Source organism: Glandiceps talaboti, chromosome 6 (assembly GCF_964340395.1).
Source record: "Glandiceps talaboti chromosome 6, keGlaTala1.1, whole genome shotgun sequence".
Classification (NCBI taxonomy): Eukaryota; Metazoa; Hemichordata; class Enteropneusta; family Spengelidae; genus Glandiceps; species Glandiceps talaboti.
This window is the reverse complement of record NC_135554.1, coordinates 6,477,397-6,497,974: the sequence shown is the minus strand read 5'-3', so window position 1 is coordinate 6,497,974 and position 20,578 is coordinate 6,477,397. Positions and strand designations below refer to the sequence as shown.

The 20,578-nt window shown below is 36.5% G+C and overlaps 1 protein-coding gene across 1 annotated transcript; it reads right to left on the bottom strand.

Annotated features, from left to right (window-relative positions):
* Positions 1-1,870: 1,870 nt before the first annotated feature.
* On the bottom strand, positions 1,871-18,662 carry LOC144436674 (carbohydrate sulfotransferase 11-like). The gene is made up of 4 exons (XM_078125518.1): positions 18,562-18,662; positions 7,292-7,388; positions 5,235-5,401; positions 1,871-2,970 (listed from the first exon to the last, which is right to left on the bottom strand). The coding sequence occupies exons 2-4, from the start codon at positions 7,380-7,382 to the stop codon at positions 2,173-2,175; spliced, it is 1,056 nt and encodes a 351-aa protein (XP_077981644.1). The 5' UTR covers positions 7,383-7,388; positions 18,562-18,662; the 3' UTR covers positions 1,871-2,172.
* Positions 18,663-20,578: the final 1,916 nt, after the last annotated feature.

Here is a 20,578-nt window from a genome sequence, read left to right as displayed (position 1 = left end):
ATATATATATATATATATATATATATATATATATATATATATATATGTCTGATGAACGCATTGAGCGTGAAACTCGGAGTTACAACCAAGCACCTCAAGTTCCAACCAACCTACTTTGATTATATATATATATATATATATATATATATATATATATATATATATATATATATATATATATATATATATATATATAACTCGGTGAGTATCAATCTGCTAAGACAGTGCTCTATACCGCAGTATAGAGTATATGGAACTCTTTCTTGGTTGTAACTCGGAGTTTCACGCATGGCGCGATCATCAGACAACTATATCACAAAGACAGCCACATATATATATATAAGTATATATATATATATATATATATATATATATATATATATATATATATATATATATATATATATATATATATATATATATATATACTGCCACTGCGGTATAGAGCACTGTCTTACCAGATTGATACTCACCGAGTTACATACGCTCCTCCTCAAGTCGAGCACTCTACTCAAACTGTGTTACAATGTACGTATTTTCCTGGCAAAGACTGTAAATTTTCCAAAGTTTTGAAGAGCGAAGGTGTTTGTTGACTGCATTAACAAAATTTCCAATCACATGCATGAAATAAAATTCAGGAATAAACTTAGTTCTGACCTGTTGATATTTAGGGCAGACTAATACAAAGTGGTACTCATCCTCTACATATTTGCACCCAAATGGGCAAATTCTTTGCTCAGGTGGTATACCAAGTTCTCAACCCTTTTCAATAGCTAGGTCATGCGTTGACATTCTCAAATGAGATAAAGCATTTCTAAAATAAGTCAACCATACACATTCAAAGTATTTTTCACACATCAAATTTGTTTTAAATTTACAATATATGCGTAATTTAGGTGAAGTGTTTACATTAGAATGGCAATCCTGCATGTGGATATCATAACATCTTTGTTTGAATATCTGTAGAAAGTACTCATCATTTTCTGTATTTTGCCATTGCCAAATCTCAGCAACTCCATACTGGCAAAGTAGTGTTTTAACATGTAAAACCCAACATGGTAATCCCTTTTCAGTTCTTATCATATTGGTAACTATAGCAATCATTTATAATAATTGTAAGGATATTACTTTGGATAAAAAGTGATATAAAATACTTGAATGTGGATATCAATCTATGATGCATATCTTACCAAAAATTAGAATTAACTTTAATTTATAATGTGATACAAATGTAGTAATATTATTGGAATCATACTCCGAATAATATAACTTTTCCACTCTTCAATAATGTTAATTCCATAACATGTTATTTGTACAGAAAGGGTCGCTGTTGTACAATACATGTTTTCTGTAGTGTTTATCTCTATCATCGTTCAGGGACAATCGCACAATTATGTCACACGAGCTCAATAAACGAACTTCGTTCGGGGGGAGGGGGTCTGGCGTCAATATGATTGCTGAACTTCATTTTCACACTTCTAACCAGATTTCCAAAATTTTCACGCCTTCAATGATAACAGGTTCTGTATTTACTACTGAGATGTTCATAAGTTGAATTAATATACAGTGTTGGGTTTCCAGTAGTGTCTTAATGTGTTTACCATCATGTTTTTACATCGTTTGCAGTTGTGTGACCGCTGCAATTTTAATCAATGTACATAATTATATAAACGTGTCGATGTCGCACTTGTGAACGTTGGGGCCTGGGGTGGGGGTGGGGTTGGGGCCTGGGGTGGGGGTGGAGTTTTGTCCTTAACGAACAAAGTTCGTTTATTGAGCTTGAAGATTCGCCGTTGCAGGCGCTCTTTCAATTCTCCAAAGTCCGCGTACCAGTGAGGCGAGCGTTTATAAGACCGCCCACAACGGCAAACTTTTCCATTTAATAATAAGGCGATATTGTCGCGCTACTCTATCAGAATATTCATCAAAGTATATGAATATATTCAGCAAATATAATAGTAACTTGATCAAATAAAATCAGAAATATATGTCGACACAGTCTATGAAATGTAACTATTGAGGGCGATCTTTGTCGAACAAGATGATATTCTCTTTCAAGTACTAGTTACCGACTTCATTCAACGGTAATTATTGACGTCATCAATTTTGATAAGATGTCTCAAAAAATTCCAAATAATTCTTTTTTTCGATGCTTAACATTGGTGATAGCTTTCAGAGTTTATTTTTTGATGATCCCCTAAGATAATCCGGAATATCATACCCAAACATTTTGAAATCTATTTCATACTTTTTGTAAAGTCCATTGACTTGTTCAGGGGTCAGTTCTTCAAAATATTCCTTCATTGCATCAGCTGCCGAACTATTTGTTCTGTGTGGAATAATATTAGGGAATTCAAAGTCTGCGCCAATAGTTTGCAGGATGTAGTTGGCATCCTCGTTCAGGGTCTCATAATTTCCAATGATGTCATACTTAATTGCACATGGCTGACAGACTTGATATGTCAATTTCCAATGTGAATTGTAAGCGTTTTGGTTGATTTTTATCAAATACTGTACAAATTGTCCAAATGTAATATTTATTCCAGTCGAATTCAAACCCAACATTTTCTTCACCTTTGGAACATAATTTCTAACAAAACTTGGTTCGGGGCCGTCTAACAACTTATCTCTAAAAGCTGACAAGACCCGTGAGAATGGATGTCTTGTAAACATAAACTTGGTGTAGTTCTGTAATCTGAACAACCTTTCCTCTGGGGAATAGGAGTTTAACATTTTATATCTGTATCTATAGACCATGCCTATTTTGGTAACATCTTTGAAAGATCCCCTGAGAAGTAGAAACACTCTTCTCCAGTTGGAATTGCCGGTTTTTTCCACGGGACAGTAGAGAATTTTGTATGTATCGTCTACCAATAGATTGATGTTTGGATTACTGTGACGAAATTCTGGGTGGTTCTTGCATACGTCATCAACTCTTCTTCTTCTCTCCTTGTATATGGCTGCTCGATTCTATATAAAGAGAATATGGTCGTTGAAAATGGGAAGAGCTCAAGTATGTATGTGTGTGTGTATGTATGTATGTATGTATGTATGTATGTATGTATGTATGTATGCATGCATGCATGCATGCATGCATGCATGGATGGATGTATGTATGTATGTATGTATGTATGTATGTATGTATGTATGTATGTATGTATGTATGCATGTATGCATGTATGTATGTATGTATGTATGTATGTATGTATGTATGTATGTATGGATGTGTGTGTTTGTGTATGTATGTATGTATGTATGTATGTATGTATGTATGTATGTATGTATGTATGTATGTATGTATGGATGTATGGATGGATGGATGTGTGTTTGTGTGTGTATGTATGTATGTATGTATGTATGTATGTATGTATGTATGTATGTATGTATGTATGTAGGGAGGGAAGGAGCGAGACATGGAGAGATAGATGGATGATTGATTGCTGTGTGGTTAGGGTTCCTGGCATATTCATGATGATTCTAAGAAATTAAATATGGGCTTGTTGATACGTCTGGTAGCTCTGATATTTTTTGGATGACATAGACAAACCAGGATGTTTAATTACAATAAAATACTTTTTCTTGACAAAATTTTACATTACGTTAATAATCTCTGTATCAATCAAACAACAACAACAACAACAACAACAACAACAACAACAACAACAACAACAACAACAGCAACAGCAACAAAAACATCTACTGATAATTTTTGTTTGACAAAGTTTGTCCCCACATTGAATATCATAATGTATCATAGTAAAGAAACATACTTTGTAAATAGTAATAATTTTAATATGCTTGATCTTGTGCAATTATTAAGAAAGAGTTCACACGGGACCTTTTATTAGTTTGCAAATCAAAGTCGCTTGAATCATTCAGAAATTGCGTTAACTGTATGAAAGCTGAGCTTGACCCCGGGGTCCTTTTGAAATGAAATGTGGTTGATGATGAACGTCTTGGTTTCGAGTAAAGTGTCACTTTATGATCTTCCCATGGAGGTTACCCAATGTTTGGTAGAATACTAAAATTGTAACCAATACACACAACATACTAGTACTTTTGATAAACTGAGAGCTTTCGATTGCGAACTCAGTGTCGGTCTTGTTCACTCCATGATAGATGGCGCTGTTTATGATACGGATGCAATGTTTAAAAAAAATGGCCCTAGACTGGCACCACGCATAAAGATGTGCAATCTGCAAACATATGATAACGACGACAGAGTTCATAAACCCAAACAACACAAAATACATATAATCTTCGGACACATAAACTGCAAAACGACAAACGTAATGTATGGCATACATTGTGAGAAGTGTGGAACTATAATACATGTTGGAGAAACCTGGAGATACCAAGTATACACCCGCATCCAGGACCATTTATCACTGATATGGAATAAAACAAAACAGATCCAATACCAAACCACTTCACTCAGCCATGCCAACCACTCCCTTATTACCGACTTCAAAATAGTAGGACTAGAACAAATCATACAGACTAACACGTGAAAGCGTCTGGGTAAAAAAACACACGTAGAGAAAATGGAATAACCCTCAAACAACTGATCTGATTACCATTTTGGGTCACGAGACTGAACATAAGCAATAATTAGTATGATAGGTTGGGCCTACTGAAGCAGCTCTGCAAAGCCTGAACGACACAACACGTCTTGGCCAGAAACACTATACTGGTTATTGTATATGTCTAAATGAAAATGCTTCATAAATGCTTCATATATATGCATAATTATTATATACATAGGCCCTCATATTTCCAGGGTGTGATGTCAAAGTAATGAAATCCATACATGTCATTTTACTATACTTTGACGTTACAATATAGTAAAATGGTCGGAACTACTTTCAATTATTTGTAAACACCATCTGTACAGTTACTATATGTTGTTGTTGTTGTTGTTGTTGTTGGTTGACAATATGGTTCCCTTTCTATTCATGGATTGCTGAACATCGACCATCATCATCAGCGTAATCGGAATGAACAAATACACCTCTTTTGGACACATCTGTCGCCTTTCCTACAGCCACTAAAGTGATAATTGGCTATGAATCAGAAAACTCTCTTTTTTGCTTCTTAAAAATGAAAAACAACCCAGTCTCACAGTTGTTCCCCTAACACTAAACCACTTTATTAGAAACAGCATCGGCAATTTTTTACCCTGAGTAAACATATATTTATGATAAGAAGATACAGTACTGTCTTAATTTACTTACCAGATCAGTAGTCATGGCAACAGTTGTCTTCCTGATATCTGCATCTATCATCACTGATGTTGTCAGGTGTGAACTATTTACAGAAGTATTCAAACGTTCTGTCGCCATTTTGGGAAGCAGCCGAATTCGGTCTTGGTTATTGAAGAAGACTGTGGTCCGATCAGCGCCTGGGAATTGGATTGAAATGGGACTGTATCAGGTACAAGTATGTTGAAGGTGTTTACCATTATCATAGGTACTTTAATTGTTCATCAGGCCCAACTCACAGGTTACATGAAAACAGGAGTGTGTACCGGCTACATGAACTTGCATATTCTTGATTGATCATGACACACACGCGTCACACAAAGACACGGACACACCCGCACAAATACCCTGTGGCCGCACCCCCTTCCCCTCACACACACACACACACACACACACACACACACACACACACACATGTACATATATAGGGACATACAGACATAGAGGACTGTGCACACATAATCCATTGTCCCTGTTGTATCTGCTTATATTTGACCTTATTTATTTATTCATTTATTTATGTGTCTGTTCTGTTTGTTTGTTTGTCTGTCTGTCTGTCTGTCTGTCTGTCTGTCTGTCTGTCCATCCATCTATGTACTTACGCATGTGTTACTCACTCACTAATTCACTCACGCCCACTTATTGACGGATGGATGGATTGATTGAGCGAGTGAATGAATGATTGATTGATTGATTGATTGATTGATTGATTGATTGATCGATCGATTGATGGCTGAGCTTCATGATAGCTGGCTGTATACGACCACGAATAGGATAAACAAATGACAAAGACAGGCAGGAATGTGCAAATAGTTCAAATAGTTGTCAATTACAGTAAATGATATAAACAGCTAGGTACAGTGCACATCTAAATAGCTGTAGTGTCCTACTCCCGAGAGCGGTACAAGTGGCCATCTCTTAAGTTTAGGGATGAGTTGCCCCCCGGGGGCGGTACCAATGGCCAGTTCTGGTAGGGGTGTGTGGCCAGTGCTGGAAACCCCAGGTCCCATTTTAGACCCACTTTGACCAAAAATCAACACACCATTTTAGACCATTACAGGTTGTAAGTTTGGACCTAAATACATTTTCCTTAGGAGGCAACATTTTGGGGCAACTAATGACAGTTATGATTTGGTAACAGACAGTGGACCACATTTTAGACCAAGCAAAATATAAAATAAGGCAAAGAGGACCCCGATTTAGACTCTTCAGCTCAGGCCAAAGGACTAGAAAACACACCCCAAATGGCGACACATATACGTATACTCAAATAAGGGGAGCAGCCCCCCCCGGTCCTACCACCGGAAACATCAAAATGTGACTAAAATAATAGTGTATAATGAAATTTCTTTTAAAGTAATGAACCACACACGACTATAACGTAGTCAATTTCTACATTAGGACCATTTTACACTTATAAGGCGTATAAAACATTGTGTGGTTCCGATTACATTCAATTTTAAAATAGGTGGGGTAGGTAGGTAGATTTTTTATTTTATTTTATTATATATCAAAGTTTGTTTCATGTGTTAGTGTCAAGTTCAGGTTTTCCATTGTTTTCCAAATGGTTTCTGTGTTGTTTATTTCTTCCCATCAGATGTACAGCCATACTATAGATTGGAAGAATAGTTTTATATTGTCTTTTGTAAGTTGATGTCAGTTTCTGTACCCACTATATTTCTTCCGAGACTTCACGATTTTCGCGAATTTATTATTATTTTTCTCGAATACGTTAAAAGAAAGTTTAGGGTCGGCGTGAAAAACTAGGTGGGGTTGGGTATTAAACCGGAACCAAAGAACTTTTTTTATTTGGCCTAATCTATATACACGTGTAATTTCGCCGGGCAAAGACAGAATGACACGTGCATTTAAAGGTCAAAACTGTAAAGAATCTATAACAATAAAACAGATAAATTGAAAGTTTATCATCATCGTTACGTTACCAGGGTCCATATCCATATTTATATGCATAATATCACAAAGGTTATTCAAGTTTACTGCTGATAAAAGTTGACGAAATTTTCACTCACCATATTGATGTAAGAAAAAAATCATCAGCACTAGTAAAGTCACTGCCGTAAAGTAGTACACGATGTATTTTCTTGGTACACAGCGTTGCATAGTGACCTAAAACAAAATAAAAGTTTATTATAGATGAATCGTGCCTTAAGGTTTACCGTAAACAAAATAGTTGTGTACCATATTCATGCCATTCCTAAGGATCATTATATGGATTGTTGTACATACATACATACATACATACATACATACATACATACATTACATACATACAGACAGACAGACAGACATACATACATACATACATACATACATACATACATACATACATACCGACAGACAGACAGACAGACAGACAGACAGACAGACATACATACATACATACATACATACATACATACATACATACATACATACATACACACATACATACATACATACATACATACATATGTGAAACTCGTGCATTATTGCCCTTCACTAACTTGGGGTGAACTTGTCATCACCGAGTTGAAATTGACAGGTTGGTGACTATCCCACGCACTATCCCAGGGATTTGATAGCCATAAGGGCGGCCCTTTTTATTTTTCTGTTTCTCATCTCCCGACCGACCCTAATTTGCAGCTCCGACATCAGAAAAAAAAAAGTTTTCTTATTTCCGACCGACCCCTGAGCACAGCAAAATTGTAAGGTTCCCCATGGCGTCTTAGGCCAGTTCTGCCGAGGCCACGACCTTGCGACATTGGCCCCCTAAAATTACAAATGAAGCAATAATTTTCCCACCTTGCGTCGCTTTGGCGCATTCATTTTACGGCAGACATCAAAATTATCCAAGTCCACGGCCGGACCAGGCCAGGCTCTGACTCGACGTGAATCCCACAAGAAGTATACTGACTGCGTAAGGGAAAGTTTTGTTGACATCATAGAAGATACAGTGACAACGCGCAGTTCTATTGTTAACATAAAACTGCCACAAAAAGATCAACTTTGATAAACTTAATCTACAAATTAAAACATTAGAGGGATTAGATGAGATGCCGAAATGGACGTCTCTCGTCACATGTTTTGTCTACTGTCACTGTCGTGACCTCTGACCTAATCCCTGACGTGTGCGAAACACTGAACTTGCTACCGGAACATCTATCTGCCATGCCACAGCTCAGAAGCCTTCGTGAACCAAATTTATGGGACAGGTTGTGATTTTCATTTGTTGAAGGGTTAAATTAAATGAGTACATGTGTATTTTGATTCCGAAAAAGCTGTGTTAGGGGATCGTGTTGCATGATGTTGACAGTGCTAGTGACACATGTGAATGTTGGGCACTGAATCAATGCGTAATCACTGGCATGGCCACTATAGACGGCCGATGCATGTGCGCCCGGTCAGACATGAAGAACGAACTTGTTGTGCAAATCAGAAAAAAATTAATGTAATATTTACAGAGCATCCCAACTTTGACTTTGTTGATAGTTAAAGATTCAAGTTCTGAGTTTCAAGGACACCTAATGTCAGCTTTCCGTATCATTGCAAGTTTACGGTATGTAACTATGCTGTCATTTGATATAGCAGGACCAAATCATGATACACAGCCAGTAACGGTTAATTAATAAAAAAATAAATTATTTTAAAGTTTGTTTGACTATTATTTGTAAGTTTTTCGTTCACATTTGGTACTTAAAGTCAGGGATTTTTTTTCTTGAAAATGTCATGAATTTGAAGTGGGAATGATAAACACAACAGTGTACTAACAATTTTAAAAATGGAACAAGTGGTTACAAGTTTAGGATTTCTCAAAGTTTTTATTCAATCATATGTTCACTGTGACTTATTTTGAAGTTGTTCATTGTCCTAGTCTGAAAAAAGGGAATTATAAATTTTAGCACTGCTATTCATTGATATACAGATTAAAAATTGTGACTACCAGGCTGTCCAATCTTTCTAAACAATATATCATATATATATATATATATATATATATATATATATATATAGTTATATAGTTAAATAGTTATATAGTTATAGATAGATAACTTAAAATTACATAATCTTAATTGCCTTCTTTTTCTAAGGTGTAATGTGTAGTACACAATTTTCAAAAAATAGCTTACTGGGAACTGTTATTATGAATGGAATTTTTTTATGTAGTTAGGTAATGGTCTATACGTAATGGAATATCTCAGACCACAGCATCTCTATAGAGGTCTGAGTTATTTATATGAATATTTCATAGACAATAATAATTGACCCCACTCCCTGTCAAATGACACCACATTTTGGAACCAAGGGGCCTGTGTCCCCACTTGTTGGAAACCTTGGCAGAACACCGCCGTCTAACCCCCCCCCCTCTCACCCACCCACCCACCCAACCCCTTTGTTACGTCAGAGCAGCATGTGTCTTTCATCATGGCAGAAGCCGTTGAGGTTTGATGAGGGACAGGGCTCAAAATTAATACTGTCATGCGGTACATTTTGCTGCAATGTAATAATAGCTCAGAATATTTCCATCATTTTCAAAATTATGCTTAAAATTGGTAAAAGTCATACTGCATTCCTAATTTCTTGACCAGTTTTTGCTTTAAATCAGTTGTATTATCAGTGAAATCACCGACTCCATAGCGTTTCATGACCCATGACATGCATGACCTTTGAAGACATTCCGATGTTTACATTATTACTTTTAATTACTTTTAAACAGTAAATCCCAAAGGGGTTCTGAGTTCTAGAAATGTTTACATGTTATCTGGTGGATTATTTTGACAAGTTCACACTGAAGAAAAATGTTTCATAGAAGTAATGGTTTATATAAATGAAAATTCATCTAGCACACTGATGACAATCACGTAAGTGTTTCAAAAAGTTACATACTAAAGTTCAAATTGGATAACTTGAAAACATTGTTAGCGATGGCAATGCCACTTTGATTAATAGGACGAATGTATTAGTACTCCTGATAAAATCACACAATAGTTCATGGCTACAGATATACACCCATCAGGATGATAAGTATTTAATCATCTTCTTACAAAGTTGTTCTACAGACTTGTCAACCTTGCTAAAATGAAGGAAAGAGACTTGTAACAAGGAATTCAATATTAGAGAAGAGAAATGAAGTTGTATAGAGACTAACAGGACAGAAAGAACAGAGAATAGAACTGAAGAAATACATTTTTTTTTCTTGCCCCCCTTTTTTTTTTATTTCGCCCGCCCGACCCGCCTGACTATTCCATTGGAGATGAGAAACAAAAAAAAAAAAACCTCACCCTAATATCCGGAGAATATATAACTGTCATATTTTGTATCCGGGATCATTAACAATTGTCAACTGCAAGGACAGCACAAGACAGCTGTGTATTGCCAATTGCAAGTCAAGCATGGCTTTGATTAACTTTTAGCCAATGGCTTCAATGACTGAGTACGTCATCAGACACATTCGCCAATGGAGTTTTTGGCTATGAATGACATGCTGTATGAGCACATGTTTCGTGATATAAGCCGGTTAAAAAGTGAAGTTGGTGTCAATTTCGGATTACGTCAACGACGCAACTTTCGGCGCAGACTGAAACTCGCGCTCTTGTCAACATTCGAACGCGAAACAAACCCGTGTTTGGAAGTGAAGTGAAGTGTTATATGTTTTTCGATCGCTATACGTAACTCATGAATTGGAGATTTAGGGTGAACGGAAGGTAATTTCGTATGAGTTTCAGAAGTCCTTGCGAAGAAAATTAGCGTTACTACCATGACTTAAAGAGGAACTGTCTTATAAATTTTAGACTTGATGAAATGTATCAACAACCACATTCCCTATATTGTCGGTCAAGCAAAAACATTGACGTGCGAAACAGAAAAGTTGGTGTCGGCCATATCAACAAGATAACACTGCGCCCAGTGTCTGACGCTAGAATTTCATTTCTCAATCTACTAAATGTCATCGTTTAAGGCGGGTTGAGGTAGCATGGTGGCATGCTAAAGAGTTACCAGAATAGAACACCAACAAGAGAAAAACCATTTAAAACATTGATTCGGAACTTCTAAACTATATCCAGACCATAAAAAGGGCTGATTACACGAGTTTGCGAACTATTGCACGATTAACCGTAACGTCTGCATACATCCAAGACTTTCTACCTGAGATACCCCCAGGTCATAAATGTCTGCTTCTACACAAGCCATCTAACTCGAGTACCCCCACAAACAAGCAAAAACATTTTCTTTTAATTTTCTCCTTAGTTGCTTTGATTTCGACTGCTCGAAATGAAACTGACATTACACTTGGAAACATTAATTGCATTATTTCAAAACAATGACTCGTATGGTATTCACATGAAATTTACATACTGACCATAATTCCATATCGCCATTAAATGAAGTACTTTATTTGGGTTTTTGCTTTGTTACTATGGTAACGAGATTTGCTATACGTCGTTTTGGAAGCATATCGCTCGATAGGTCAGCAGTGTCACCAGAGCTAGAGGGCGATTGATGGGGCCAAAGCACTAGGTCAATCATTTGATTGTTTGTGCGCGTTTTCTCAAACCATTGATGTCTTATCGATCCTAAAACAATGTTTGTCATTACAAGAAAAACAACAATGATAATTATTAGAAACCGTACGACCGATCGTGGAGAAAAAAAGTGAAAAAGCTACTTCTCGTATTTAAAAATGGGGCTACGACCGTATGACCAATTGTTGACAATAGACAGTGAAAAAAAAAAACTTCTTCTTCACTAGGCCGTGACCGTGCGACTGGTCATGGACAATAGACAGTGAAAAAAATAATTCTTCTTCACTGTGCTATCACCGTACGACATACCACCTAGTGCACCTTATAATCAAGTTCTCACCACTCATCCGAATGTACCGATAGAAACATCTTTGGTAATATCACCATACTCCGCTATTTTTTCCTTTAGTGTTTGGTATGTCATGGAAGACCTTTTCAAAGGTTCTATTAGTTCAATATCGCCATCTTTCAGCTTGGGACATGAACCCCTTTTGCCGTTCACTGGTTTGCATGATACACATTGTTGCCACATGCGAGCGAAACGGTGCACCATCTGCAAGCAGGACGGACTCTAGGGGTCTATGAATGAGTTTCCGACACATGTATTCATTCCCAATGGAACCCCGGTCATTACACATCCCTGTATCAGTATAGTAACGTCCTGTCAATTTGTTTTTCAGTAGATGTATTCAACCAAAAATAGATTATTTTTCAGCTGTCTCGCCAACTATTATAATTTAGTAGTACATTTTGTATTATAATTTATAATATTATTATTAGTCACTAGTCAAACTGATTCTATTGAGTGTTTACGTATCATAAAGCCTAAAGTTCTAATTGCAACAAATTATACAAGTTGTATAAAAACTATCTACATTGTCTCCCCATGAAAGAAGTATCCATGGTAACATTAATAAGATTTCCGTGAGGGGTTCTAAATATTGTACCCAAAACCAATAAATATATCTATAGTAGCATAACTATTGGGCCTCTCAGTGCAGTGTGTGCACTGCTCGAAGTGATGACAGTGTGCACTTTATCATATCATGTGGCTAGGTACGTATACTGCATGCCGTGTTCAGTGGACCAACAAGTACTGATATGAGTTATTTCCTATTTCATAGTGACCACACTCCGCAATATAACACTAGCAATTTCCTTACATGAAATCAAAATTTAACTGTTTCAACAATGCGAGAATGAGATACAAGGTGCGAGATCAATATGTATTTCAAATCAATGTAGGATGAAAAATTAAATTCTTTTACTTTTGGGGTGTTTTTTTTAGTTGTCTAGTTCTAGTTCTCATCATACAGAAACGATTTTACTTTTTAATGGGTATGTTTGTACCCCGAAACATGCAAGTATTCCTTTTTTATTTAAATATCCCCCAAATTGAGAAATAGAAGAATTTTCACTATAGCACAGCACTAACATAAAATGTCAACAAACGAACTATTTTTCCTCACTACATACTGGATTTGTATTCATAGTATTACTACATACTGATTTGAAATTGGATGGACATTTTAAATTTTGGCCAATTACGTTAGGGGGGGGGACTAAATGTTTTTAGCTTTTTGTCCTACATTGAACTATTGACCTAGCCCCTAATGTGTTGATTTATCATACATAATTATGTACTGAAAGAACTATCCCTTGGTGCCTATGTGTTCCAACATTATGAAATTTCATGTGCATTTTGTCCAAAAATGTTGAAATTTTTAGGGGGGGGGGTCATAATTATGAATATTATGACCACTTTGGCTTTGGGAGAAATACATAAACTCTACACATGAATAGTTCAGTTGATTTATCATACATATGAACTGACAGAAATATACCTTGGTGCCTGTATGTTCCAATATTATACAATATCAAGTGATTTTTGTTCAAAATGTTGAAATTTTGATGGGGTGGGGGGGGGTCACATTTTTTACTGGCATTTTAAAGTTAGCATACACACAATGATTTTTGTTGTATAATTATGAAGAGGCATTGGTACATTATACATATGTGCAAAGTTAAACAAGCTCATTTTAATTTTTGTCAAAATTCAACAATATTTCATAAACAATTTCTGTCAAAAATGTCTAAATTTAGATGGTGTGGGGTTGCAATTTCAATTCTAGAATTTAAACGGACATGGTGACCCACTATTATTTGTTATTGATAAATAGCTGGAATAATACATTGTACACAATCATACAGCATACAAAATAATCTATCACGGACTTTTATCCTTTTTTGCAGTTTTCTTACATTTTTCTTTAAAAATCGTAAAGCAGCTGGGGATAAAATAACATAGTATTTTATGAAATAATGAAAAGAAATTACAAACAAATATGTCTGGACATAATACACATTGCATTAAAATATGTAAGTTCATTAAGTGCTCCAGGGATAATCTTTAACTGTCAAAAATTATGATGTAGTTAATTGTTGTAAATCTACTTATTTTGACCCAAAACAATATGTGTAGATAAAAGAAACGGCCATTATCTTGAAAACAAAGGTGGTGACATTTTTTTTTATATATTCAGATATCACTGCCTAGGTATGCAAAGTATAAGAAAAATCTATCGACCTTTTCGAATTTGACACCTCCCCGAGGGGACGAGAGGAAAGGAGAGCGGAGAACGGCAAGATGAGCGAGGGGAAGCAGACCAAACAGTGGGAGCAGAGCCCAGCTGGTTTAAGTGTGCAAGTAACAGACAGTGGTAGCAGTATTGGGCATCTGGAGACAGTTCTACGGAGTGTGGAATCTTCAGTCGGAGCCAGCTCTACTAATTGTTGTGTGACTGCCATCGCTTCTTTGTGTGTGTACACCCGCGTTCGGACACTAAGTTTATTTGCACAATAACAGTACAGTCAGATAAGTACAAGTAGTAATTTTGCCGGTGGCATATGTATTGTTTGAATGTTTATATAGTCTTTTTTATATAGTTAATTAAAGTTGATGTTTAATCATATTTCTATGTGTCCTTGAGTTCATTACAGCAAGCCATCCCCACAGATCACATTAAGGGTTCCGTCCCCCCGACTTACCCACAGTTTATCAAATTTTAGCCTGCAAAACTAAGGCACGTGAATATTCCAAAAATTCCAGATATTTTCTATTCATTCACAAAAGTAGTGAAAGGCGATTTCTCTACACATACATGTACATACATACATACATACATACATACATACATACATACATACATACATACACACATAAACATACAATAGACTCCGGTGGAAAGATAAACAACAAGGTGGAACCGCGTTGTATATCTTTCCACCGGTGTCTATTGTACTTATGCCCGACAAGTTCATAGGATAGCAGGATTAGCTCATCTCACCCTTGCTAGACTAGTATACAATAGACATCGGTGGAAAGATAAACAACAAGACGGAGCCGCGTTGTATATCTTTCCACCGGTGTCTATTGTACTTATGCCCGACAAGTTCACAGGATAGCAGGATTAGTCCATCTCACCCTAGCTAGATTAAGATAAAAGTGTACACATTCGGATGGGGACACACACAGCATGCAGTGTTCACGGCGAAACAAATAAGCCATACAACATTCTCCCCTTATACCTCCATGCTAATATAATATGAAGACATATGTAAAATTCTTTTTTAAATGTTTACCGTTTCTTTTGAATGGTAATAGTTCTTAGGTTTTCCTCGTAATTTTGGCAAACTATTTTGGTCCAGGCCGTACTCTTGCATTTCATTCTTCAGACCAGGGAGGCTCCCCTTCTATACTTCCATGTTCAGGCATATGACTTGCTGGACAGGTTTTACTTGAACTACTATTAAAGGTCAACCCAATTCACACCTTCTAAATCCCTCTTTGTCTTACACTATCCAATACTGATAAGACTTCAGCAGCAACTCAAAAGGAGTTGGTTATAACCCGCTACACACACTTTATTGTCTGTGCTCCAGTAGAGGACTGCTAATCCTGTACATGTCAAACACCGAGTCAACATTTTGACAGCTAAAGGGTATAAGTGGAGATATAGATACACCATGCACAGTAGTCTATCTGCTAGACCTCGGATGTTCTTCCGATAAAATACGACACACAGCCGAATAACGCTATCGAGGATGGAACATCCGAGGTCTAGCGAATGTCATCAGGTTATAAATTACTGACAATCAGAGAACCGTATTAGCGACAAGCACAAACAGAGGACAATAGCTAGATTTTCATGCATATTCATCTTAAGGAGGGGCTTGTAAAAATAACCACCAATGCGTTAACTAAAATGTGTGAATGACAACGTCTACACACTCATCAAACACAATTACCATAAACTGATAAGACATAGTAATGACATAAATGTGTTTGTCAACACCTGCATGCAGAGATTGAATATATTAAAGTATATATATATATGCATATATGGCCCAACCCACCGCTTATCGTAATCTCAATGGGATGTCCGGTCTGAAAATGACATTCGCTAGACTGTTCGGGCAAGCCCTCACATGCGAACTTCGTTCGCTTATAGTTATAGCATCGAAAGAAAGCCCGAACGTCTAGCAGCAAGACTACATGCACAGGAGAATGACAATACATCTACACGGGATTAAAATTTTAGCATCACTCTATGATGCTTCTAACCAGACGAAAGCACACCCTTTACGACCGTTGATGAAAAACACCAAAGCTGGAAACAGCCCTATGCACTTTATGTGATGGACGAATCCAACAGGAATTCAGGCTGTATCGTTATAGTTTTCATCATAATCATTTTAAAACACTTTAATACGTTACGCACTTTTTATCGGGTACATCGATACACTATCTACTTGTGGATACCGAATCATAAGCAAACAACGTTAGCAAAACCGTACCCCCCCCCCACACACACACACTGACGAAATGCGACTATTTTCCCAAATGGGTGTCTGCCATCTTTTTTATTTTTCAAATGCAACATTTTAAAAATGGCTGTAGTTGTCCTCAGCACCCTGACCAGTTATTGGCAAACGTTTTTGCATGTCACTGATTTCAATTAAAAAAAATATCTGGTGGCGCATTCATCATTGTGACAGAGTGATAGAGGTGGCTGGGTCATACACAGCGGATTGGAAACCAAATAAATTGTTGCATTATTTTTGTTGTCGAAATATTAATTTGTTGGTAAACAAAATACTTTTTCGTAGTGTTCTATAACTTATAAGGTCATTTGTTCGAAGCTAGTAGTAATGTAAGGACATCTTATAACGAATTAAAGGTAACCACTACAACATGTATGGTTATCATATGGTTACTGACTGTGTCCATTTAATTTGCTTCTGCCATATGTGTAGTCTAGAGGCTACCCGTGGCTTCGAATCGTGGAGAGAGATCTTGGGTTTCGAAGCCACGGATAACCTCTAGACTATATAATATGTGTTATATTTCACTGAAATACATGGTTTCACTTTGAAGTGTTCTGTGTTCATTTAACTAATAATTATTGTTAATTTCAGATTCACTTTTTGTTAAACCACCTCTTAGGTCGTTCATCCATCACCTTAGGCTTAACTCCAGTGTACATTATTTTGTGATCTTCTCCAGCCATACACACCAAGTCGCACTCAAGCTACGTTCTACATACACGAATCTACTTACAACAAATGACAGACAAGTTACAAGTGGTGGTCACTCATTCTCATATGTCGCCCCCAAACTGTGGAACTCTTTGCTACTTGACATCCGTCAAGCCTCCAGCGTAGACTGTTTCAAGTTCACCAAAGCCTATGGTGTGTTTTAGCCATTCAACGCTACTGAATATAACATTTATTGGCTCTGCTGGAAATCGGCGCTATAGATAATTTGATTGTTTCATTGAATGGGTGTCTGACCTAGTTACGTACAATTGAAATTTAGACGTGATATATTGTTGATCGGTAGAGCAGAATGTGCTTCACTTTTGAAGAGACTACATACCTTGGATTGAAACCACTTGTCCTTTTAAAGTTGTCAAATGTCAACATTTACGTAGCGTATTGATAACACGAAAACAAACGACTGGAATGTATGGCACTTTGCATTTGCGTCTGGCTCTGATTACTATTGCTATAGTGGTATGTTCACACAGGCTGTTAATCTCCTGGTTATTAGTCTCCCCACATCGTCTCCCCTCCGCTATGGTTCTTCCCTATTTCAAATAGCGAGACTGCGAACAGATTTCATTCGCACGGATTTGGGGGAAATAAAAATCACCCATGTATATTGCTAATGACCATGTTACGACGTCCCTAGCGAACGTTAGACAGGAAATGACAGAATGCACAAGATGTGGGTTGCATTTAATGATCTAAAGTTGTTTTCTGTATTCTATATAGTCATTAGCAAGGGTATTGGGTGTTTTTTATTCCTCCAAATTCGTGCGAATCCGTGCGAATGGGACCATGGCGGAGGGAAGACGACGAGTCGGAACCCCGCAGCGTATATATCCAGAGGTATACCCACAGGTAAGGTGCACTGTCGCCATTTTCAGCCGAAATATGTTTACCTTCAACTGCCACACGTTACACTTATATTCAATTCTACGTCCATAATCATCACTGGTTCATTGTAAATCTTGTAGATACAAATCTATGATGTTACCATGTGTTACCAGAAAGTACAGAGACAGGACTTGACTAACAGTTCAACTTGACATTCATTGCATTACTTGCAAAACCCATATCCCATACCAATAGACAGAAAACTCGATTATTTGTCAGATTACTGTATATAATATATAATCCTTAATAATTAGAGAAAAGTTACAAAGTTAACTTACATTTGACGACCGTACTGATTAAATGCACACAGTCATGATTGCGAAGCTAGTTTGACAGTGTAGATGTGAAGAATACGGTATTCCGCCTGTGCGTCTTTTATTTTCCATGTAATACGTCACAATATGAATAGCCAATCATTACGAACTATAAAATAAGCCCCGCCAACGCCCTTCACCCACTGCACGCATGCGTACCAATGTTTGGCAAGCCACAGTCCACAGAACATGCAGAAAGTATCTTACACAGCAATACACTATTATTGTATTTACATTCTGTATATGTTATGAACAAACACTATTATTTTATTTACATGCTTTTATGTCATTTAGTATTATGCGTGTCATTATAGTATTTCTGGTATTACAATGAGTGTGTAATGAATGTGTCGAATTACGAATGATGTACGCAGATAGAATTTGAATTATTACATTTGCGATGAAACACAATTTTACGAATTTACACTGTATATGTGGAAAGGAAGTGGAATAGAATGGCATTCTAGTCATAAGTGTATGGGGAGGTTACTGATATTGTAACTCATGACAAACATATAGATGGTGGGATGACTACATAGTCAATGTGTCCTCGCACTATTGGTAAAAAGGTTTTGAGAGATCGTCTGTTGAAAATGTTTCTGAGGAGGTGGTTTGAGATATAGTCAATTCTATTGGGGGGGGGGGGTATCAAATTCAAAAAAGTCGATAGATTTTGCTTATACTTTGCATACTTAAACATTGATATTTTTATGTAAAAATGCAGAGAAAATACTATGTCACCACCTTTGTTTTCAGGATAATGACCGTTTCTTGTATGTACATATATATTTTTGGGTTAACAGTTAACTACAACATGATTTTTGACAGTTAAAGATTATCCCAGAAAACCAAACGAACTTATGTATTAAAGTGCAATGTATAGTAGGTCCAGACATAATATTTTGAATTTATATCCATTATTTCATAAATATTATGTTATTTTATCTCCAACTGCTTTACTATTTTTAAAGAAAAACATAAGAAAATAGCAAAAAAGGATAAAAGTTCGTGAGAGATTGTTTTTATACGCTGTGTGTACATTGTATTATTCCAGCTACTTATCAATGGCAAAACAATATGGGGTCACCACGTCCGTTATAGAACTGAAATTGTCACCCCACACCCCATCTAAATTTTGACATTTTCGACAGAAATATCTTATGAAATTTTTTGTTGAATTTTGACAAAAATTAAAATGAGCTGGTTTATCTTTGCACCTCAGTATAATGTACCAATGCCCCTTCATAAATAGACAACAAAAATCATTGTGTGTATGCTAACTTGAAAATGCCAGTAAATGTGACCCCCACCTCCATCAAAACAACATTTTGGAACAAAAATCACATGAAATTGTACAAAATTGGAACACAGGCACCAAGGGATATATCTATCAGTTCATATGTATGCTAAATCAACTGAACTAATCATATATGGAGTTTATTTCTTTCTCTAAATGCCAAAGTGCTCATAATATTCATAATTGTGACCCCCACCCCATAAAAATTTCAACATTTTTGGACAATCACATGAAATTAGACAATATTGTAGCACACAGGCACCAAGGTAAATTTCCATCAGTACATATGTATGATACATCAACTGAACTATTCATGTGCAGAGTTTATGTATTTCTCCAAAAGCAAAAGTGGTCATAACATTTCAAAATTATAACCCCCCCCCCTTATCCAAATTTCAACATTTTTGGACAAAATTCACATTAAAATGCATAATACTGGGACACATAGGCACCAAAGGATGTTTGTCAGTACATAATTATGTATGATAAATCAACACATTAGGGGGCTAGGTCAATAGTTCAATGTAGGATACAAAGCTAAAAAACTTTCAGTTAACCCACCCACCCCCACCCACCCCTCTAACTTAGTTGGCCAAAATTGAAAATGTCCATCCAATCAAATCAGTATAATGCTAGGAATATAAAGACAGTATGTAGTTAGGAAAAACGCCATCAGATATATTT

Bases quoted from the DNA above. Each gene is read 5' to 3' on its own strand.
- LOC144436674 (XM_078125518.1), bottom strand. From the start codon at position 7,382: ATGCAACGCTGTGTACCAAGAAAATACATCGTGTACTACTTTACGGCA. The intron at 5,402-7,291 runs GTGAGTGAAAAT...TCCAATTCCCAG, and splicing joins TTTTTTCTTACATCAATATG to GCGCTGATCGGACCACAGTC. The intron at 2,971-5,234 runs GTAAGTAAATTA...CTCTTTATATAG, and splicing joins TTGCCATGACTACTGATCTG to AATCGAGCAGCCATATACAA.